We start from the raw sequence: 24,592 nt of genomic DNA on the forward strand, positions 1-24,592 counted from the left end.
CGGTCAGATGATCCTGGAGATCGAGCCTTCGCCTAGTCCTTAGGTTTCGCTGGTCGTATTAGTGAAAAAATGGCACTTTAAGATCTTGCGTTGACTACCAGCGATTCAACGGTGTCACCAAAAATGACTCTTATTCTCTCCCTAGGATTGATGGCACTTCGACGCAGTAACTGGCTCTTCCTGGTTTTCTATGCTAGATCTCAAGAGCAGATACTGGCAAGTCGAGATAGATCGCAGAGAGCGCAAGAAGACAGCATTCTCTGCTGGAGATGGTCTGTGGTCTCTGCATGGTCTCTGCGATGCGCCGGAAACGTTTGAGCGCCTGATGGACCAAGTTTTTAGAGACTTGTCTCTCGAAGTTTTTTGGCTATATCTCGATGACATACTTGTGCACAGCAAAACGTTTGGAAGAGCACTTTATCACTTGTCATTTGTGTTGTGACCGTCTCAGGAGTGCGAGTTTAAAACTGAACGCCCTTCCGCTCCCCCCCTCTCCCCCTCCCTGAAAGAAGCATTATGTTTAAAAAGCGAGTGCTGTATCTCGTCCACATTTCCTCCAAAAATGTAAAATAGCGACAGATTTAAAGAAGACTGAGTGCGTCAAAAATTGACCTGAACCACAAAAATAGCGCGAAATAAAGAGCTTTCTTGGCCTATGCACATACTACTGACGATCTGTGAAAGGCTTCGCCATGATTGCCAGACAGCTTTATGGATTGACAAAGCTGAACATGATATTTGAATGAAATATGTACACGTCCAAAATGCTTTCCCTAGACTCAAGAATGCCCTTAGTATCCCTCCAGTTCTTAGATTTCCTCGACCAGGATGCAAATTCGTCCTTGAAATCAATGCGAGCAACGACAGCTTGAGTGCTGTTTAATTCCAATGCAAGATGGCTCTGAGAAGGTAATTGGTTACTACAGCCAAATGTTAAAGGAAGCGGAACAAACTACGGCGTCAGGAGGAGGGAACTATTGACGGTCGGGAAAGCCATGACCCATTTCCGTCATTACGTGCATGGCGCACAGTTCCTCCTGAGAACTACTCACGCATTCGAGAATTTCTCGAATCCAGAAGGACAGGTAGCCAGGTGGTTGGAAAGACTGCAACAATAAAAGTTCAAGACTTAACGCACAGCTGGCAAAGGACACGAAAACGAAGATGCACACTTGCGCAGCCCTTGTCTGCCTGGGAACTGACGCCCATGCATGAAGAGCGAGCAACGCCTCAAATCTGACTGTACGTCATTCTCACATTCTCTAATGATCGCGTGTCTTGTTGTGGTGGAACTCAAACATGACTTCGACCCGACCAACTGGAGTGTTGACGCTCTCCGTGTTATTCCAATAAAGGACAACCACTTACAAGCTATTCTACTGTGGAAACAGGCTGGTCAACTACCAGATTGGAACATGATTGCTCCATACAGCAGCGCAGTAAAGCCTACTGTGCTCAGTGGGATTCCATTGTTCCCTAAGTTGGACTGATGTATCGCGTATGGGAGAGCAAAGACGAAGGAGCAGCACGCTTTAGCTGATTTTACCCGAAATTCATGTCGATACTGTGCTCCGTGAAATTTACACCAGCCCTGCTGGTGGATATCATGGAATTTACAAGACTTGACGAAGAGTTTGGAGGAGATTTTATTGATTCGGTTTCACCCGTGACGTGCGTGAATGGTGCAAAAAGTGTTACGATTTTACGTCGCACAAAGAACCACCATCACAAACCGAGGGAACATGATAACGCACAACGTCGATTCGGCCTCTGAAAGAGTAGCAGCTGATGTTATAGGCCCACTACCCACTACGAAAAAAGGGAATTTGTGTATCATAGTCATTGCGGACTATTTCACTAAGTGACTCACTAAGTGACGAGAAGCCTTTCCAGTACAAACGTATGACGCAGACACTGTCACCAGAACCTTGGTGAAAAATATTGTTCCAAGATACGGAGTACCACTTGAAATTCATTCCGACCAGGTTAGGGCATTTGAGTCGCACTTGTGGAAGAGCATGTGCACGACACTCGGATTAATGAAGACGAGGACAACGCCTTTACATCCCCAGCTAAATGGTATAGTCGACAGCTCAACCACTCCCTCAAGCAATATCTTTATTTGTTCATCGACGAACACCAAGACAACCGGGACACTTTAACTTCGCTCTTCCTACTTGCCTACCGGTCAGCTGTCCGTTCTGCGACAGAGTTCACGCCATCGATGTTGTTAATGTGCAGAGAGTTGAGGTTGGCCACGGAGATCACTTTTGGAATGCCACTGCTTCCATCGCATGTAATAACGCCTAAATATCTCTACTCCGACTACTCCCACCATCTGCGCTCAAAACCTGACTGTGCGTGCATGACTTCGAACGAATAAACCTTCACCTGAGTAGTGACTGTGCAAGAACTAGATACAAGAGCAGTGCTAAGGGTCGTTGACTTCAGCCGGGAGATAAAATGTGGGCCACGTCGCTCCATAGGTCTTAACTCGAAGCTGCAACCGAATTGGTAGGGCCCCAACGAAATCGTCAAGCGACATTAAGACGTGGTTTACCGGATTCAGCATGCGCGGAGTCGTAAAGTTCAAATGGTGCATTTTGACCGCCTAGCCCCATGTATATCTGGAGAAACTTGGGGCGAGGTCTATGTGTTGCGAGCGGGTAATCTTATGAGAGTGAATTTAAAGAGGAAAAATATCGGTGTACGAAGATCTCAGATGGCTAGATGTTTTAGCAGTGCCCTGAACCTAACCATACTTTAAAGGTCGAAATAAAAAACAACAACAACAACAACAATACTTTAAAGGTCCCGATAGCAAACTTATCGGTCTGTCCTTTGGATAATATATTCTACTAGCCTTTCTGCAGCATTTTTGTAAAACGAGAAAATAAAAAAAACAAGTCGTGGGTAGCTTCAAAATGAAAACAAAAGATTTTTATTTGCAAACTTTTTTTTCGAGTGTTTTTTCTGTACAACATACACGGAGTGTATTTAAAAAAAAGTCCGTAATATGTTTAAGTTTTATCATTACCGTATGAATTAAATGAATTCCCCGTGTAAAAATTCGAAATATCTGTGGAACTGGCACTTTGCAGTTACGGGTTTTTAACCTGCCGCCAAAAAAGATCGAGGCGCGTGATATTCCAATAACGTTTTAAAACAGTACAGATAAAGAGCGCTACGGAGATATCCCTTATGCCGCGGGTTCAAATTGCTCGTACGTCCGAGCCGATCTCGCAGAGGTCGGATATATCTCTGGCTCCCGTGATCTCAGTAATGGTTGATTCACAAGCACATTTTAAGACGATACCTCATGACTTCTGAGGTAGTGGTCGAAACCGCATGACACGACAGTCCAAATTCAAGACCAATTACCACGACAGAGATGTTTTCTTAAAATTAAACCGGTATTGCCTAGTTTGACGACAGGTCAAAATATCTTTCGCCTAAAACGAGTCTTACTTAGCACGAAGGTCTAACTACTCAGCATATTATTGTTAATATATGGAGGGCTTGGGTCAAAACATTTCACGAAAAGTCAAAATATTAATCTGTGTAGATCATAGACTCTATTCTTAATAATGTCAAATGAAGCAACGTTTCTTTCCGGACATTTAGGTATTTGAGTGGACAAAATATAAAAAAGATACGAAAACAGAATGTTATTTTTTTCCCTTGTCCCTTCTGAAGGAAACTTTCCAGTGACCCGCAACAATGTATCCACAGGGGGCTGTTTGCGTGTCCTTTTTAAATGTTGATCATAGTTTGTTTTTCTTGCAATATCTTCACAAAATAAACGAACTGTCTACTTGCAGCTTTATAGAAAATATATGACTTATAGTGCTTGAAGCTAATATTAAAGCAACATGAAGAAAAAAGTAATAAGAATTTTCTTTTTATTAGACTTTAAAAAATTATCGATTGATAATTGCTTCTTTTTTGTTCTTCAAGTTCACGATGGGGCCGATAAAAAGTATCTGATATTTTTGTTTTCTTATGTTTAGAACGCTTTCTGATATTTTGTTTAGCTTACCCAGATCGTAATAGTTAAAGCGTACGTTGAAAGTAATGAGCTTAAAAAAGCTAGTAATGTATTTTACTGATCCTTAGAAAATTCTCCCTTCTGAACCATCCACAATATATAGCCTAATCTAACTCTGAGGCAATATACCCAGAAGAATTATGAATAAAAATAAAAATAGAAATGTAGGCGTTAAGCAACCAGAATTCTAAACGTGAAGATAACAATTTTTGTCACAAAAATATCCTGCCATTAAACGTCCGGCTACCTAAAAGGTTGTGATTTATTTCAAATATAAATAATTACAATTTTTTCGTGCTGAGCCAATAAAATGGACTGAAATAAATAAGCTTGCTTTGTTCTTTTTCGAATAAGATCGTTTAAGTTTATGAGTCTTTAGAAATAAAATCATAAGGTTATTTTAATATGCTAAATTGCTTAGGTTCACCAAAATAATCCGTTGTCGACATATTGTATCAGTAAGATTATTTAGTCATTTTGAACCAAGAATCATCAAATGACAACAATGTCATAATAACAAGAAAGTGAATGCAAGCCTGTTATTAGCATAAAATATTTCATAATATGCAAAACGTTCAACTCAAAAATGTCCACCAAAAATTTAGTGCAGTAGTTTGTGCATCTTGTGAAAACATTCGTCTATAATAGTGTTTTAGATCGTACAGTTTACACGCGAGAGAATGTTCGCAAAACATGTAGGTGATGGCATTCATTCTAGCTGTTGCGGGCTCTTTAACACTCCTTGGTTTATGCTTCTCTAAACTGTCTCCAAGTGTGCCTTATTTTTTTTTTTTTTTGCTAAGTGAAAGGTTTTTGCGACATTTTAATGTATAAGCGAGCTGTTGATAGAGAAAGGTGCTATGCAGTTTTGCGTGCAATATTAAGTCGACTCTTTTTCTGTATATCAGCAAAACAAGTGTCTGATTTGATAACTTTGAACTACTGGTTGCACTTGTGTTGGATCTATTTTTCTTTTATCGATAGGTATTATCACATTTGACCAACAACAATTATAAAATGAACGGTAGTCATGATTCACACCTGCTAAAGTTGTGTAGACGAAGAAATCACTGACCACTTTTGTTAGAGCTCAGGTATCCATAATGTTAATTGTGGGTGCATACATGCTTTAATTTTTTTTTGTGGATAAAACGAAACTTCGACAAACACTGAAGTAAGGCCCACCTACTTTTTTCTAGCCTTCACAAATATTGGTATAGTATTTGAAACAGTCTATACCGACAGAAGGTGTCTGATCTTCAGAACTATAGACGAAAATGATGGTATGTATACGTCGCTTTAAGCCAGCTACCAACACATATAATTTGTCTTTTAATGTGTGCTTAAATCATTTGTAGGATGTGTGTTTTGAATAAACCGGAGACAAATAGAGAACTATGCATCTACTCCGCGCGAAATTATTGTAGGGCGTGACTTCAACCGTCAATTTTGAACATTTTGTTGCACTAAAACAAGTTTATATATTTTTTGCGCAAATTATGGGTAATTAGTTCATTAATTTTGCAGCTCACTGCACTTGTTTAAAATTGAAAGGAATGCCTTCACTAGTAGATGTTCATCTGAAGCAAAATAGTGCCTAATTTACTGTCCACGTCGGTCTATGGAAGAATGTTAAAGGTATAGATGTATTTCAAAAGTACTCATTTCAGCAATAACATTTTATCATATCAGTCCTATAAATTCACGAGAGCGAATGAGTGAAAACGTGAATTTACCTTTACTGGATGAACGTATGTCCAGTAAATTTATGAGTAAGGGTCTTTAATGAACAAAACATACTCACAATTACATAAGGTGATAGAAAGTACGTAATTCGTGCGGAAACAAGCTCAAGTAATCATGCGCAGATGAAACACCAACTACTGAGTCAACTCCGCGTATCAACTTTGTTTTGTACCATCTCTTGAATACAGTGCTACGAAAATAACACGCGAACAGGAAACAAATCAAATTATTTCTAAAGTAGCAATTAAGAGCAGCCATTTTTTAAACACAGATGATTATTGTCTTTCTGACATCGTTTTGAAAAAAAGCAATTAAATTCAGTGTCTTTTTCCTTAGCATTTCTGCTAATGAGCGTGAAAGTGCCATAAGAGAAAATGGAGCTCATATACCCGACAGTGGTACGGTAGCCTACTACAAGAGAGTTATTTCTGTTTCTGAATATCATTGTAAGAAAATGTTAATTTCAGACAACATTTCAAATGAATTTTTCAGGCGCTACTGTCCGAGAGTCAGCGAGATGTTAGCACTTATTTTTCTCGTATCATTAATCCAGCGATAGTTATCCTGGGGCCGGTTGATAACTATATGCCTATATAGTTTACATATACGGCTTGCAAACACTTAGAATTTAATATTTCTAATAAACTCACTGAGTATACATTGAACAAAAACCACATTTTAAGGCGATTAGTTTTTTGAGGACTTCCAGGACACTCTAAGATATGTTTCTGGCCGTTTATTTCCCCCCCCCTAAATTTAGGGAAAAAATTGACGTCACTTGACGTCAACATTAATCCAGTTTCCCCGCTAAATTTAACGGGGAAAATGGCGTCACATAACTTTGTCACGTGAACTATATACAAATTTATTTCCGCTAAACATCCAGGAGAAAATGACGTCACATGATGGCACGTGACCTATCCAGAGATTAAGTCCCCCCCCCCCCCTAGATTTAGGGAAAAAATTGATGTCACATGATTTCAACACAAATTCAGTTTCCCCGCTACATTTAGCGGGACAAATTACGTCACATGACTTGATGCCAGCTTACCTAAACACTGATTCAATTTCGCCGCTTAATTTTGCGGGGAAAACGACGTCACATGGTGTGATGTCACTTGACCTACACACAAATTCTGTTACCCTTAAATTTAGGTAACAATGGGCATATCACCGGCCGCGACTTTTTATTTAGTTATTTCTGCAGCTAATCACTTAATTAGAAAACAGAATTGGTTCTACCAAATATTTTTATAGAAAGCAGCATGGGTTTAGAATGAAGTTCTCAACGGTCACCCAGATGTTTGAACTAACTCATCCTCTCGCGTCTGCACAAAAAGAGCCTGGTGACGTGGATCAGTGATAAAATACTCAAACAGCAGGCGAGCTGGACATTTTGTCTTTGAAAAACCTGGTGAATAAGGAAAACAGAAAAAATAGACACAACACACAGTCTCAAGCACAGCTATGGTTTATTTGCCAGAGACTCCTTAACAGCTTTCCCTCCTCGCCGCTCGTGTACACCCCTTCCTCCCGACTGAGGGGCGCCCAACGATCAACCTCACAAAATATGCCACAGATGCCTCACTTCACACATATTTCTGATAATCCCACGCTCGTGAACGCAGAGGCAATGCTGCCGCCTCCCGACCGCTGGAGCCGCTGAAACCGCTGACCCCCCCCCCCCCCCCCTTGCCAAACCCTTCTCTTAAAAAAAAAAACAACTTGCTGAGGTAACGTTTACGAGTACCCATACCAAAAACAAACAAGACACCGTAAAGCCGCATACCCTTGGATGGTGATGACTTTTAGCTCAATGTTGGCTACTCCAACGCCGTAGCCTTTGACCGCGTTGTTGGTTGCGCCTCAATTTAACCGCTAGGGTAAGAAAGGTTCGTCCTCTAGCCGCGTTCCAAAGTTTGTCGGACCGTTTAAGAAAAATTTAGAAATAACTAGGTCGTAATATGTGATGTGCGGTCTTCCTACGTTTTACCGAAGAGGACAGTGTCGTATTTTTGAAAACAAAAATGAAGCGGCGTTTCCCTTTAATGTGAGATTTTGCCACTTACTAAGGCTATCTCTACGAAAACTCCGGATATTAGTTTTTTCCGAGGTCGCAGATTGTAGCTAGACGCCTGCTGTTCATCGCCGGTGTTTTCTCACATTTTGTGTACATACTGCCGTGAGGATTGCGTTCGTTCGTCCCTCTCTTTTCCCCTTTTATTGTAGGGTTTGAGATCGAGGACATGCACCGACCCGCCGACCTTTCTTGAGTGTTTCTCAGTCAGCTTGAACACGAGTGGTGTAAATAGTTCATACACTCGGTACAGGCCCAGCAACTTTGGTGCCACTGAGGTAGAAAATCTTTTTCTGGCATCTCTGAGAACATGGTTTCGCCTCAGCACGAGATCGCCAACTTTGTAGCCGAGATCTCGACGAGAGTAGTCGTATCGGGCTTTTTGTTTAGCTCGTGCTACCCCGAGTTTGCAACGGGCATCCGAGAAAGCTTCAGTCATCCGGGCTTGTAGCGTGCGCGCATGTTCAGTTTGTGTCGACTATGCGGCGCTCACCGCGGTGTTTGCCCTAAGGACGGGGTTCATTAAATTCGCCGATTTTCTTTGAAATGTGAGGAAGGCGGTGGTAAAGCCTGTCGAACAGTTGAGAGTGGAACGCAGAGCGAACCCACTTTCGGGATGTAGGCGTCCCAGTTGCGGTGCTCTTCGGCAAATGCTGCCAGCATGGATTTTATGTTTCTCTTACATCGCTCCGTGATGTTCGCGTGTCTGTGTTAGGATGTGGTTCTTTTGTGCGTGATGCCCAGGGCTTTGCAAGCATTTACAAATACCTTCCCGACGACCCCTCCATGAGCTCTTCAGTGATTAGTGGGGCCGTCAGCTTTCGTAGTGGGAAAAGCTCATCGCATTTGCTGATGTGGTCAATGACAACCAACATATACTGGTGCCGTTCGGGGCTCCTTGGTAAAAAGCTGGCCACGTCACAAGCCGCCAAATACGATGGTTCTCAACTGCGGATCGGCTGCATTTGGCCCGGAGGTTTGCCGCCTCTTGGTTTGAATAGTTGGCGAGTGTGGCACGTGCGGGCGTAGCGGAATACGTCCCTTTTTATGCCCGGCCAGATTGAGGTGCGACATAACTTAATGTAAGTCTTAGAGCCCCTCGCGTGTCCGGCCAAGTGCGAGTCGTGATAGTAACGCATTACTGCGTACCTCAGACGTTTTGGCACTACCAACTTGAACACATTATCTGTGTCCTTCTGAGATGGAATATACTCCAACGGGAGCCCGTCGGCGTTCAGCAGAAATTGATCTAGCGCCCAGTATCAGTGCCAGATACATTTCGAAACTCGGCGTTTACTGCAATACCAGCAGGCGTACGCCCGCAGACGCACCGCCCGCTTCCAGGGATTCCGGCTCTCTCAAGATTCTGTCGATCACCTTTCGACAAAACAGATCATTCTGCTGAGCGTTCAGTATCTCTTCTTTGCTGAACACGGTCCCCACCACGCTCACCGCCTCTACGTGGCTCACGTTTTCGTCCAAGGAGGTTAGTGGTGCTGCTTTCCCTTAGGACTGATTTTTAGCTGCAAATGGCATGAAGTTTGCCGTTGGCTCGGGATGGGTCCTCGCGGAAAGTTTTGTGCAGTCTGCAAAGGCTCACGATAATGCGTCTACCACCACGTTTGGACTGCTTTTCCTGTACTGCGTGACGTAGTAGTATTTCTGCAGTAGTAAAGCCCATCTCGCTAACCGCCCGACGGGTTCGCGAAGTCTGGGCAGCCATATTAGGCTCTGGTGATCCGTTTCGATCGCGAATGTGGTCCCATCGACATAATTGGGAAATAGCTTCAACGCAAAAACAAGAACCAAGCACTCTTGCTCTCAGGTGCTGTGCTTCACCTCAGCCGGTGTCACCGAACGCCTAGCAAAAGTTACCGCACCAAGCACAACCTGGTGCTCTTGGAGCAGTACCACTTCCAGGCCCAGTTTGCTCGGGGTCTGTTTAGATCACGAAAGGCTTGTTCATGTCGTGCAGCTTTAGTTCAGCTTTGTCCACGTGCACTTTAGAGGTGCAGCGGAATGCCGCCTCCTGCTCGGGACCACAACCCCAATTCACGGGCTTTCGCTGTAACCGCGTCAGTCGCGCTTGGAGTGATGCGCAGTTTGGGATGAATTGGTAAAAGTTTGCCGTTCCCAGATAGCAACTAAGCGAGCTTACGTCCGTGGGCTCAGGAAACTCCCAAATATCTCTTAGCTTCTCGGGGTTTGGCGCGATGCTGCCGCAATCGACTGTGAACTCGAGCAAGTTGATGTGGGTTTCTTTTTTTTGGTTCAATGTTATCCCCACGATATTTAAACTGTCGTACATATTCAGATCTCGTAGATGATCTTCGAAGGTGTTGGAGTGGACGACAATGTCGTCGAGATAGGCCATTGCATGTTTCCATTTTGGTTCTCCTAGCACTTAGTCAATGAAGCGCTGGAACGTCATGGCACTCCGCACAGGCCAAAGGACATTCTTGTGATTTCCCAAAGCCCGCGGTGACACACAAATGCTGTTTTTGCCTCCTCACACGTCTCTATTGGAACTTGGAGGGAGCCTCGGCTGGCGTCCAGGGTAGTAAAATATTATGCGCTGCCGAGGTTGGAAAGGATCGAGCCAATGCTCGGTAGCGGATGTGCGTCTTTCCGCGTTACGTCGTTCAGACGGCGGTAGTCGACGCGGAGACGTGAGCTGCCGTAATTCTTTGGAACCAACACAACGGGGAACCCCCAGGGACTATTTGACCGCCGGACAAGTCCGGAGTAGATCATTTCGTCCAAAGTGACGCCGCTGCCTTTTCGTTTAGCCAGACTGACGGGTCCTGCGTTTTGCCTCCGAGGAAGCGGATCGCCCGTGTCTATCCGGTGTCGCACTTCATTTGTGCACCCGGGTCGCTCCGTAAACATTGCGCCATAGTATCGGAACAATGTCGACAAAAGGGTTTTTTCTTGCCCTGAATCGCTGCATGACTCACTCGGCAGGGGGAGAGGGAGGTTTCCTCCAACACTACGGCGTGTGTTTGCAACCACGTCGGGTTACGTGTCGAGGGGTGTTTTGCCAAATACCTGTGTTTTGCCAAATACTCGAAAAAAGTATTTAAGTCAAAATAATAAATAACCATTTGAAAATGTGTTCAGAGTAGTATTCAACTTACTTATACTACTGACTACCTTGAGGAGGGTACAAATACTTTGAAGAGGTAATTGAATTACATTTGAAGATACTCGGGCAACTAGGTTGCAAGCTAATACTATAAGAATACAAGAGTCAGAACGAGGTGCACTAATTCTGATGACTTCGGTTAAAATCACTGTCTTCTGTGATTTTTATTACCTTCAAGAAGCTACTTAACTGCCTCAGTCGAGGTTTACTTTAATATAATTCGGAATATGCCACATAATGGGTACCCAATATTTTAGGAACAAAGGGGGCTCACGTATATTAAGCACGGCAACTGGCGTGCTTTAGTTTGGCGGCAGGATTGGCTCCGCAATCAGTCCATAATATACCTGGCCGCGATTCGGCGGACTTGACACATAGTCCGGCTTTGTAAATCCCTTAAAGCCGAAGTAGGAGTTCATCAGGCAGCAAGACTTGATGATGAGCATGCGAGTGAATGACAAACATGCACTCTCAGGAAAAACATGGGCTAGAAGACAGCAGCCTTTGTCGCTATTCAACAGTCAAGAGCAATTATTTTGTCTCCATAGTCAAACTGCAATATATATATATATATATATATATATATATATATATATATATATATATATATATATATATATATATATATATATATATATATATATATATATATATATATATATATATATATATATATATATATATTGGGAGGATCAAGAGGGAAACACAACTAATACAAGAGAGTATCCGCGAAATCGCGTTCCATCCCAGGCTCCCTCTGGCGGAAAACTGTGCTGAAGGATCCTGAGAATGAAACAATGTACGCATTTGGAAGGAGATAAAAGAAACGCTTTTGAACGAGCTTTGGAGCAAACGTTAAGCCACAATATGAAAACAAGGGGCTTTAGAGAAGCCCGACTAGGTCACTGCAGCTCAATGGGCCAGCGAAACCTAGGTTCCTTGGTCGAAGGAGTGTTTGCGCTCACTCGAAAACATGCTCGGTCATTTTCATACCAGAAACACCTGAGCCGGCAAATTCCGAAAATTGTCCATTGTGACCGTACCGAGCGTTGCAGTCGGAATCTTCCGCTGACGAAACCACTCTAGCTTCAGACAAAAAAATTAATATTTGGATGACGTCTGCAGCACTTTGCTAGCTCTAAGAGTTTCGTGCCATTCAAAGACTACATAAAAAAAAAGGACAAGAGGACACATAAAGGCGAGAGTACTTGGTGCTATCCATTTGGGTTTTTGTTGGCATTCGGATAGTGCGTTTTTCTTGTCCTTGTTCCCTTTCTTAAGTTTGCTCGCTTGTCTCCAATCCTGCAATCGGTCCAGCTTTGCCCTGGATTTGGATGATTCCTAGTTCCGTAGATTGTTCCGTAAACAAATATTTTCTAAGATTGCAAAATGTATTTGAGATACTGAGTACAAGATAGTGAGAAATGTAATTAAGATAGAGTAACTCATACTCTATATGAAATATATTTGCACGATACCGAAATATTATCAAGAGTATTTTAAATACAGTATCCGGAGTAGAGTATTTAAGATAGGCACATGTCTGGACTAAATACCCGGCTTTTGGAATTCTGTTGCCTCGCCTCGGCGGCTGCTGCCTGCCCCATTAACCAGTGCTTTTTCTCGCGTTAGGGGTTCGCAGAAGGGTTTCGGAGGTGCGAAAGTGCCCTCTCGATGGCCACATCTACTCCCGTTGATCCCTATCCCTCTTTTGGCGAGAAAATCTCTATCCAGGATAATCAAAACGGAAAGACTCGGGAGAGGAACAAAGCGTTGCCGTCTTACTCGATTCTTCCATCTCGCAACCAACCGCACAGTACCGCCTGAATGGACGTTACCGCATGCGACTAGGAAGGCCGTGTTACCCTCCCTCACACGCACTAAGTTTTGCCGGAGGTGGATCAACACTTCGCCGCCGAAAAGCGAGGTGCAGTCTCCTGTCTCCAGCACTGCCCTGAACGCCCGACCGATAATCGTCAGGTCTATGAATGGCGCTGGCGTGGCGGTCTGAAAGCCTATTTTGTAGAATGACGATAAAAGACTGTCTTGCTCCATGCCGTTTTGAGCCACCAAGTTGGTTATAGGCGGCTTTGCTCGTTCCCCGCTTGTCGGAAACTTGGGTTCTGCCCTTCGGGGCATCGTCGAACTAGATGGTTGGCGCTGTTACAGCGAGAGCAACGTTGCTGCGGGCCCCTTCTTGTGACCTATCTCGCATTTTGATGCGCGCCGCGCCTCTCGTCTGGTACATATGAACTCTTTGGCCGCGTTTCCTTTCGTGCCGTCCGGAACTTTGCGTTCCGATCTCGCCTGTTGAACTGCGCCTCTGTTTCTCCTGCCCCCCGTTAATAGGAGCACGGGACGAGCGTACGAAATAAAATGACGTACATGTTTCGACTTCGCTCGTCTGCGTAATGGGCGGCTTCGTGTCTCCTATTTCGGGACGTCTAGTCTCCGTTCCACGCGCAGCGCGGCTCTAGTGCTCCTGACGCTGGCGGAGGGGGACGATATGCTCGTGCGGCCAGAATGTCTCCATGAATCCGTCGAGCCTCCGAGGTCAGTTCGTTCAAGTCGCAAAAGCGACTGCGTGGGAGATACGCCGCAAAAGTCGGGTGCGATTGTCGAATGACTCGCTCCACCCGCTCTGCATTGGGCGCTGAGGGTTCTGCAAGGTGCAGGAGCTCTTCCATTGCTCGTCTGCACTGTTAGAAAATTCCATCATTCTACGTGGAAAAACCGAATAGAACATGTCCCGTTTTCTGGAAATGCATACAATGTGCTGTTTGCTTTAAAAAACGGGAACTGTACCATATGCATTGAAATGTGCTATTTAGGCAATATGTATGAGCTTATCCGTATAAATAAAAAAAGTCTTACAAGACTACAGTTTATAGTCGGTTCAACTGGTATAAGCGAATTGAACGCGCCCAAAAGTGTCGGATATCCAGCAATTTTTATGGAACTCTATCAGACCGCGGAAGTACAGTGCCCATGAGCCGTGTTACGCCGCGCGCAGGAAGACATCTCTCACCCGCGCATGCGCAAGCCGCTGCCGGCCGGCGTGGGCCCGCGAGCTGCGGAGTGCTGCTGCCCGTTCGGAAGGCGATTTCGACGTTGTTATCGCGTCGTCAGAGGCGTTCAGCGGTGCGTAGACGGCTTTGTTTTCCAAGGTACGTATACGTTAAGTTGTTCCTAACGCAGTGTTATTTTACTATCTCTAAGGGTGTCGTATATTCCAAGTTCGGGATGCCCAGCGTGTAGCGTCTCGTCTTCCCAGCTGCATAAAGCTAGGCCTTTTATAGTTCCTGATTCGGGGCGGCATACTGCCCGACCCTACTTAGTATTGATGGTATGCTGCGCTGCGTAGTTACGCGGAAAAAAACTGGAGAAATGAAGTTAATGCAGAAGGACAGACAAAACCATGCATGAATTGGCGCAGACTAACAACTGTTTAATTTCCTTCTCTTTTTCCTCCCCCGACCCGTATTTCCTAAATTGCGGCTAAGAAAACGAATGGTTGATGTCTTCAATTTGTTGGCTTCTGAACTTGGTGGTGTTTGCTATAGCTGCCTCTTTGATATATGGACTGGATGGTGTGTTTTTGTAGCGTTTACCTGGGGCCTGATGTTTGCTCCGACAAATTTGGTATCTTATTGAGTAGATCTATTTCTTCTTGTCGCAAAGCTAGTGATGGCTCACTGACGCACGCTCCGTGTCTACCCGAGGCCATGTGAAAAGCCTCGATTATTTCACGCTTTGTTCTGTCCTTTGATCTGGCCAAGATGGAAGTAGTGTCAAGGAGAGCTTTGCAGTTGCATTTTGAACAATGCGCTGCAAGGTTGCCAGGTGCTTGTAGTAGTCCGCATGTGTGGTTGTGCTCCCTTAGTCTCTCGTTAAGGCACCTCCCGGTCTGCCCGACGTAGGATCTTCCACACGACAGTGGTATTTTGTATACCACACCTTCGACACATTCAACAAATTTGCTCCTGTGTTTCATTTGACACAGTGCCTTGCCGTTAGTCTCGTCCACTTCATTGTTGACCTTCCTGCATAATCCTTTGAGCCTGAAAGGGGCAGATAGTGACACTCTGACTTCGTACCTTGCGGCGATGTTTTTTATCCTGTGTGAAAAATTGTGTATATATGGCAGTACCACCATTGGTCTTTTGTCCAAGATCTTCTCCTTGGTTTTGCACTTTCCTGTGAGTGTGGAAATACATCTCTCTGCGACAGCTACCAGTATGGGTTCAGGATAATCGCTTGCGTGTAGTCTGCTTGTCTGCCTCTGTAAACTTTCTGAGACTTTGTGGTGACACGATTTTTGAATTGCTCGCCACATGCATCCTGAGGCAATACTCCTCTTTACTAACTTTGTGTGTCCAGAGTCATACGGCAGAATTCGTTTTTTTCCTCTAGTTTTGTACATCCAGCATGTGTGTCTGTAATCAAAAGTCATGTGGATGTCCGAGAACTGAAGGCTGCTTTTCTCAGGTAACTCAAAAGTAAAATCCAGTCCTCTGTGCGCTTCTCGAAACTTCTCCATGATCTTTGAACGTACCTTGTCTGTTAGTTTATGTATTGGAAAACACACCAAAAAATCGTCTACATATCTAAAGCACTTGCTGACTCCATTTTTCTGGAAAAAACCCTGTAGTTCTTTATTTCCTTTTGCCATGTACAGGTGGTACTGCCATATATACACAATTTTTCACACAGGATAAAAAACATCGCCGCAAGGTACGAAGTCACAGTGTCACTATCTGCCCCTTTCAGGCTCAAAGGATTATGCAGGAAGGTTAACAATGAAGTGGACGAGACTGACAGCAAGGCACTGTGTCAAGTGAAACACAGGAGCAAATTTGTTGAATGTGTCGAAGGTGTGGTATACAAAATACCACTGTCGTGTGGAAGATCCTACGTCGGGCAGACTGGGAGATGCCTTAACGAGAGACTGAGGAAGCACAACCACGCATGCGGACTACTACAAGCACCTGGCAACCTTGCAGCGCATTGTTCAAAATGCAACTGCAAAGCTCTCCTTGACACTACTTCCATCTTGGCCAGATCAAAGGACAGAACAAAGCGTGAAATAATCGAGGCTTTTCACATGGCCTCGGGTAGACACGGAGCCTTACCTTGCTTGGGCCCCCAACATGCCATTAGGTATATGTTATGTGTAGAGGTGCGCACTGAGAATCGTACAATGACGCGTCCTTCCCTTCCTCTAAGCAAACGAAAAAAAAAAGCGATGAACATTTAATTTGGAAGCTTTGTTTGAACAGAAATAGCATATATATTAGCAGTGGTTCTCAACCATTGATGTTTCGCGGACCCCTTGTAGAAAGGCGGAGATGATGGAGGACCTCGCTCGGGGTGAGGGGAATAGAAAGGTATATACTGTAAGACCCTTATGTTCGCGAGCCCTCAATTTTCGCGAATTTCGCGAATTCAAGAATTCGCGAAATTTAAGGGCGCGCGAAAATTTCGGTCCTTAAGATTTTCAACGCAGGCGTCTGGAATTCGCGAAATTTAATGGTCGCGATTATGTCATCTGTGACCGATTCGCGAAAAATAGGGGCCGCGAAAATAAAGGGTTTTACTGTATGTTATCATGATAATGATTTAATAAATGGATATATCTAATTGCTAGTGTGAAGTAGACTTATCTCATTGACACACGCACGAGAGTACTCACCCAAAATTGGAACGTTTCTTAACGACGTGAAGAAAGACAACTAATATTGTCGTGCTTCACTGATAAGACATGGCTTCGCGGACCCCTATAGATGCCTTCGCGACCCCCATTTGAGAAACACTGCAATATAGAAGTGGTGGCATTGTCCCAGGTCGAGAGACCCCAAAAAATGTGACATTTCGGAATATGATCTGGCTGCGATAAATACTTGGTCTGTTTTATTGTCAGCTAGTAGCTTTTCACGAGGATCTCGACGCACTGCTAAAATCCTTGGCAGAGAGAGTATGCCTGTAGCGTGGCACACACACACACGCACGCACAAAATATATCAATGTACTTATTAATATAACCCCCCCCCCCCCCCAAAAAAAAAAAAAACGATTTTCGTATAGAACGAGTCAAGTGCAGCGGGTCAAAGCGAGATATTTTTGAGAATTGCTGTTTTGAAAAGGGCTACGTGAAAAGGGCGAAACGAGAACGGACTCAAATGAGGAGGGTTGAAATGCGAAGGACGAAACGGGAAAGGACCAAATGCGCCAGGTCCAAGCGAGAAGATCTTTTTGAGAATGGTTGTTTTGAGAAGGGCCAACTGAGAAGGGCGAAACGAGAACGGGCTCAAATGATAACCTCCCTCCAATAATAACCAGAATATTCTGCTTAAGCACTTCAGGCAAGTTTTTTTGTAATATTGCATTTACTGGTACTATGAATTCCTTTTTTTAACCGAAGTATCGTTGGGTACAACTTTACTAGACAGGCGAGCTGGTTAATATGACAATCTACAAACCGAGATGGAGGCTTCGAAGACATACGTTTCAATTGAGACGGATGTGTTCGTCCTTCTTTGTAGCCTCCGTCTCGGGTTGTAGAATTTTTTAGCGTTGTGTGCTGACACAAGATCCGGAATGTGTCCAGTTATTACTGAGAACTAATGCCAGGAAGCTAAATGTTTTTTTTTTTTTTGTGTGTGTACAATCACAATTCGTCTTGATGCAAGGATCAGACTTGGAGGCTCATGGTGTGTGCACAGACTGTCCAAATTAAGGGCGTGTCTCGGCTTGAAAGTATACTATAGACGAGGTTTAGAATGTGTCCAGATTGGATTACTAACCGATAGAGAAGTTAAAGAAGGAGCCAGGAACTCCTTAGCTTCTGTTATACATCCTCCTCTAAGAAATCCCACCCATTATTTATGTTATCTTTTTTTTCAGGCGCCTTGTGGCAATGAACCCGCAGGAGGGGTCCCGGCAGTCGTCAAGAAAAGTTGCTCTGGTGCATCTGAAGGCGCAGGGAGCCCTCCAAGAGTTCTCGAAGTTCCAAAAGAAGTGGAAAGAAACTTCGGTGCTTGTTTAGATTAATCTTTCTTTTCTATTGTTAATATTCCAATTTGTTGTATAGGCCAAGATGGTTCTTCTCGAGATGTAGCATGTCAGCACAATTTTTGGTCACATTTTTTTAGGAGACTGCTCACTTTGATATTTTTTTTTTATGGCTGAGCTGCCCCCCAAAATATTTGCGGCATGAACTGTTTTTTTTTTAATTGTTTATCTGCTCTAGTCATTTAAAAGAAAAATAAATGTAAATATTTTTGAAGCAGCAAACTGTTCAGTCTTCTTTGCAATGGGTCCGTTGCTATGGGTTGGAACCAAAAGGACCAAGCGTGAACTTAGTTTGATAACGATTTTTTTACAAATGTTTATCTGCCTTTATCCCCGTCACTACATGTACAATGCTCTCTAAACTTGACGTAGCATGTGAACACTTTCTCATGGCATTCCTGGCTGTTCTATTGAGTATATATGTCACAGATTCATTGTTCTGTTTTCAGGATAGTGCTCGCATTAGATACGACAGTTCAAATTTTCCATACATACAAGTTTGGGGAACATTTGCGCATTGCAGGTAATTTTATGTTGCAAAGACGTGCATCAAGTTGCGCCTGCAAACTGCCAGGACATCCCTGTTTTGCATGTCGCATATCAACTTTTTCAAAGAGGAGCTTGGCATGTGACATACAAAGCCCGGATGTACTCATGAATAGCGGCAGTGACATAAAATGGGGCGAGTACTATCACAAACAAGACTGAACTTTTTCCGTACGTACAAAAAATGTAACCTGTGTCGTTTTGGACGCATTGGAAGATGTGATGTACTTCGTAAAAATGGTACATGTTTTGGCATGGCTTGCAACAGAACATGTGCTGCTGTGTGCCAGGATGGTACATTTCCTGTAGCATACAGTACTTGTTCCGTGATGATGGTGTATGGAACTTGTTGTGGCTGCCCATACAGCAACAACATGTCCCGCACTAAAGAAGTATGGAACATGTTCTGTAGTCCGGTAATACAGTACATGTTGTGGCAACAAGGTTAGCATGTTTAATTCCCATATTTTGACAGGAGTTTTTCTAACAGTGTGGGTGTTCGGTCTTTTGTTTGAGCTCTCGCTTCATCCTGCGTTTTTAGTCCGCAGGGAAGAATTCTTGACGAAATGCCTTGCAAAGCTGCTCTATCAACGACAGGTGGTTTCAGACTAGTCGGAGCCACCGCTCCGCTTGGTCCATCAACGAGATTGTCAAGATATGTTCAAGTATCTCGTTGTTAGACATTCTCATGGCCTGTGTGTACTTTTTATGGTTCTCGAGGGAGTGTGTCGCACTCACTTGGTCTCCGTACCCTCGGTTATCGGGATAGGGATTCTGACCGCTTGCAGTGTCACCGGTGGGGGCCTAACTGCTGTTTGTAGTGCGCCCGTCAGGCTCTCGATCCCCAGAGCTGCGTTTTTTAGCATGGGGTGATATGCGCCGAGCGTGTTTTCTTTGTAGTAAAGATAGCTCTCCGCATGTATGGTTGGCGGGCTGTTCCCTCCGTGTGGGCCCGCCGAGTGGTGTGCTGCGCCTGTAGCAGGCTGTGCTGTGCTGCAGCTCGTAGACGGCGTTAGTGTTACCTCCGTGGGGAGAAGCTGATGGCCAGCCTGAGGTCAAGAGATCGACGCTGTAAGAAGCTACATACGCCTGCTGTTGCGTCATTTTCTCTTGTCCGATCGGATCTGTGTAGACTTCGAAAGTCACGGATGGTCATGGCTCAGGGATGAAGGCTAACCCGATCCGAGGAGTGCCCCAGTTGCATTCCGGGCGTTGCGAGTCAACCCCGTTGGGGAAGCTTGGCAGAACGGTCACTTGCTCATTGTGTCCGTGCGTAGCTAACGTGGCGACAAAGCCGTTGCGTGGCGTCGGGTTTTGAGCCTTCGGCTTTCCCTCCGTCCACTAAGTCCAGGGCCGGAATAGATATATTTTGATACACGGCAAAAACCGATAAAATACTCATACGGAAGCACAGTTATGAAAATGTTTCGCGATACGTATGAGAAATAAATTTTAAAAATAGAAAACCATTTTGAAATAAAAATAGAGCAATACATTTTGCCGGGGCATAATAAATGTTTTAAAAGCTCTTTGCGATGCCAACTCCCGTATTACCGGTAACAAGTTATTATTTATAAAACACAAATGAAGTGACCTTCTGCTAATAATTTTATACTTCTATATGGTAAAAATAAAATACAAAAATAATCACACCACTGTAATGAACAGAAGGATAGGGTGAAAACGAGCTGGCGCGAGGCTGAAGTACTATCTGGCATAGGATTGGCATTTTGCTTTTTAAGATGTGGGAACTACGCGGTTTCTTACTAGGTTGGACTTTCCGTCCACAATAGAGCTCAGTTTTTTTTAGACATCTTGCACACCTTTGAAGAAAAAGAACATGAATCTCTAATTGGTTTTATATCTAGCCGAATCACGCCAACAGGGAAGCATCCTCGCAACGCCGCCCTCTTTTTCCGTTGTAATTTAAGGACGTCGACTTGGAATGAATTGGTATTCTTTTATCTGATGACTTATAGCAAAATGTTCACCCTCATCAAAGTAAGTAGGACATTCTTGCGAAACTCGTGTCCACAGTGCCTTTAACGTTTTGAATATACGGAAGAGTCGACCGACTGTTTCACCCCGCAAATGACATGTTATCTTTGCACACTAGGGAAGGGGCTAACCAAACTCAAGGACATAATGCTCGAAACAAGCCTTGGTCTGCTTGACAGCAAAGCCTCAAGGTTCAATTCACTATACCTTCCATCTCCTTGACGCACAAAAAATATAAAGAAAATTCGCCTGATCCTTGCTGAAATTGTATGATTCCCTGAAACTGTAACAATATAAATGTGCTCGTGATTGAATCCCGATTCAAGCAATACCTGAAAAATGTATTCCGATACAGAAAGGCAGATACTGATTGATAGTCTGATCATAATCTGGGATGCACAAATATAAGTACAAAATTAATTTCTAAAATACTTTTGCAATATATTTGTACCCTGGTCCTGCCCAACCCTGGCCGGAAATTGACTTAGTTTGTTGTCATTGCGAAAGTGCTGCTTTCTTTGCAGTCGCAGAACACGCCTCACGTTGGGACGCCAGTTATGGGTTTCCCCTTTGTAGGGTACCACGTAGAAACACAGTAGGGACTTTGTGTCCGGATAATGAAGTGTTTATTGATGAATACGCCACTCGTTTTCCCGAGGGCCAACAAAGACTGAGATAACGGCGCTGTCTCTTTTGACAGTATCACCCTTCGGAAGCCGCCCTGCCGCAGTAGACAGTATCACGGAAATGGGAGGGTCAAACAGGAAAGGAAAACTACGTCCAACAGAATCTTCCCCTACAAAAGTCGGTCGTGGCTGTTGGTTCTGGCCGTTTTATATAGCCTGCGGAAATAAATGCGCCCGGGAAGGTGGGATGTAGGTCAGCTCGCAGGAGTGGCAGACACGTCCAAGTATAAATATCCCGAAGGGTGTGCCTTCGGCATATCACCTGAGAAGGGCAAGAGAGAGCCGTCCACAAGGGTGTACGGCGTCGCCTCGCATCCAGGACGACATGGCGACGTCCTACGGCCTGCCTGGGCTAGTCCTAGATAGGGATGCGGGGAACATGTGGCTAACACAAACTTCAGGCTCACCCCACTACGTGTTTGGCAATCTCTGAATTTTGCGCCCTCGAGCTCACAGCTCTTTTGTGGTCCATTCACCTGTCAATATTAGATCTTCCTGTTTTACCCACGTATATAAATACACACGCCAAAGAAATGCCGTCGACTACTTTTTCAGTGCACTGCACTTTATGGTTCCTATGATTTTCTCCGCAACCTCTCGACCCGCTCGTAAATTGAGTTAACCTGCTCAGTTTTAAATCAGGCTTTGTAGACAATCGTTACATTAAGTTTTGACCCAACATACTCTCAGAGTTTTGTATGAAGGGGCTATTAGTTGTACCTTCGGGTAACTATTTGTCGCTCCTCAATTCTGAGTAGTTGGCGTACCTATTGGGAGATTTTCACCATTGAAAGCGCAACGCGGCCTCTCTCGTTATCAAAGATATATACTATTCTTTGGACCGGAGTGAGTTGTTGACTCGAGTGGAGGTTCTGTTAGAGGACAATCTGGTTTTGTGGTTCCAAGTGTTGTCGGGGATAGACACAGAAAGTGACGTGAGGTTCTTTAAAAAGTATCCCACAGTGACCACTGTGTGGTTTGAAGGGAAATGAGTTTGTCCAAGAAAACGGGAGTGTGCATTGGTCGCAATTGGCGCAAATTCTGTCAGAGCATTCGAGCGTTCTAGATTTCAAAGTGCAGCGGTTTTTGAAAGGTCTTCCAAAAGGTTGTGCTCTAATCAGGCGATACGTGGATATGTTGGTATCTGTAAGAAATGGTTGTGGTTGTCCATTGGAACTGTGTTAAGATTTCATGAAGGGCAGCGCCAGAGCCTAAATTTGTGTATGAGCTCCCGAAAGATGAGTCAGACTAGTTTCGTGTATTAAATATTACTGGCATCACGGTACAAAAAAAAAAAAAAAAATTAACCCACGCCTGTTTGGCCGCACTTAACTTGCCATGCAAAAATGGTCAAGCAGGCTGGAGTTTTGCCGTTACGAATTAATGTGATGAAAAAGAGTTCCGCAAACAAGGTAGGCGTTGCTGTGCAGGTTAACTGGTGAGGTTGGCAAAGACCGGCTCTAATAAACGATATTAATCAGTGTAGCGTGGGGAGAGGAGGGGGGGGGGGGTTGAGCGTGTGGTGGGAATCGCCCGGAAAAGGACGAAGATCGAATAAATGTGGGATGCTTTACTACCACCTGATTTCACACATTTTGAGGACGATTGCGGAAAAATTTAATATAACTTTCATCTTCACAGCTGATTTCAAACTGAGCAAGATAACTCCGCTTACGGTTGGGTCGAGACGTTGAGCAAAAAAGTGGGAAGCGTGACGTGCGCTGCTCTAATGAGGTGGTCTACGGCATTCCTTTGGCGTGTGGATTTACTTACGTGGGTCAAACAGTAAGGTGTAATAATGCCAGGTTAATTGAGCACAACAGTGCACTCAAGGGCGCAAATTCCAAGCTTGCCAAACACGTAGATAAGGACACTAGAGCAATAGATGTGAGACTGTGTAGGGTGATACTGAAGGCTTGTGTAAAGAAAATGACCCCGGAAAAGGTTGCTGAGAGAGACTATTAGAATAGCTAATGCTGATAATTGTATTTGTAACCCGTCCAGTTTTTTTGTATGAACAGACCATGTCTTTGTTACTATTAGGGACGTACTTTTGTACCGCGGCAGGCAAATAATTTGTGATGTTTATTTTGATATCACTGGTATTTTGGTACAACTGTCACTGTTTAGTTGCTGCAATTAAACACGACACAGGGCGCGCACAATATCCGTACCGCGGAGCCCACGTCACACACAACAAGGAAAATGTCCGTGTTTGCCTCCTTCAAATACCTTCGGCCGCCTCGAAGCGGCGGGGCACGCACAGTCACCGCCATCGGTGGAGTTCGGGTTGCTAGTAATACTTTAATAAAAACAAAGAAGTAACAAACTATCACTTGTACTGTCGTGCCTAGCCTGTTTTTGCTTTATTGCAGGGAAAACTCCGACGGAATTAAGTGTAAAAAATAAACAATCAATTGCGGCAAAATGAATACGTCTAACATTGCCTGTTTCCTTCAGGTTTTCTGTCGTCCTTTTTCTCGCTTTTCCTCTCACGATCACAGAGGTCAGAACTTACGATTGGCGACGCTTCAGACCCGGCTCTGCAACCCTGATCTACGCGAGGTAGGAGCATTCGAGTCGTTACGAACCCGCGTAAACAACCGACACATGCGAACAGATCCAACCGGGCCTTTTGGAGCGCCACAAATCTGCGAGCGGAATTCACCATAAAAATATGGGGCTTCAAGGTGTCTTGTTTGTTGTACCGGGGATTTGCGAACGTTGCCTCAGGAAGGTTTTGTTTTTGTAAAAAAAAAAAGAAGGGTATTTGGGGGGGGAAGCGGGGTCCGCGGATCTATGGGCACTCTTGTGCCAAATACTTAACAAAAGTATTTAACATAAGATGTTAAATACTAATTTGGATATATATTTAGAGTAGTATGGTCACGAATGACGAGGTGATGAAACAAAGGGTAGTTGAGAAAACTAAAACGTTTAATGGGGCGAACTTGTGCGAAATAAAAAAAAGAAACAGAAGATAACAACACTGCGTCGCGAGGTCGAAGTAGCAGCAGGATTGAGCTCTGGGGCGAGACTGGGGCCGGCTTGCCACGCGGAGCACATTTTGTACCCGCGTGCGTCTCTGAAACATTCGGTCTAGAACGTACGGCGCGTAGAACATTCGTAACTCGACTAGACGAGAAGGTTCTCGAACATACGAGAACGCCAAGTAGAAATATTAAATAAAGAGTAATCAGCTTCCTGGAATCAAACCCGGATCCTCCGCGCGACAGTCAAGCACGCGAACCACTGAGCCACGGGCGCGCTCGCTC

The 24,592-nt window shown here is 44.3% G+C and overlaps 1 protein-coding gene across 1 annotated transcript in view; it reads left to right on the forward strand.

Annotated features, from left to right (window-relative positions):
- Window positions 1-24,592, forward strand: part of LOC120848726 — a 106,099-nt gene that overhangs the window by 21,787 nt on the left and 59,720 nt on the right. Inside the window, exon 4 of the mRNA XM_040220739.1 lies at window positions 5,248-5,331. Coding sequence (XP_040076673.1) covers window positions 5,248-5,331 — 84 coding nt within the window. The remainder of the gene's footprint in view (window positions 1-5,247; window positions 5,332-24,592) is intronic.

This window comes from Ixodes scapularis, unplaced genomic scaffold (assembly GCF_016920785.2).
Source record: "Ixodes scapularis isolate PalLabHiFi unplaced genomic scaffold, ASM1692078v2 PGA_scaffold0__279_contigs__length_252992795, whole genome shotgun sequence".
NCBI lineage: Eukaryota > Metazoa > Arthropoda > Arachnida > Ixodida > Ixodidae > Ixodes > Ixodes scapularis.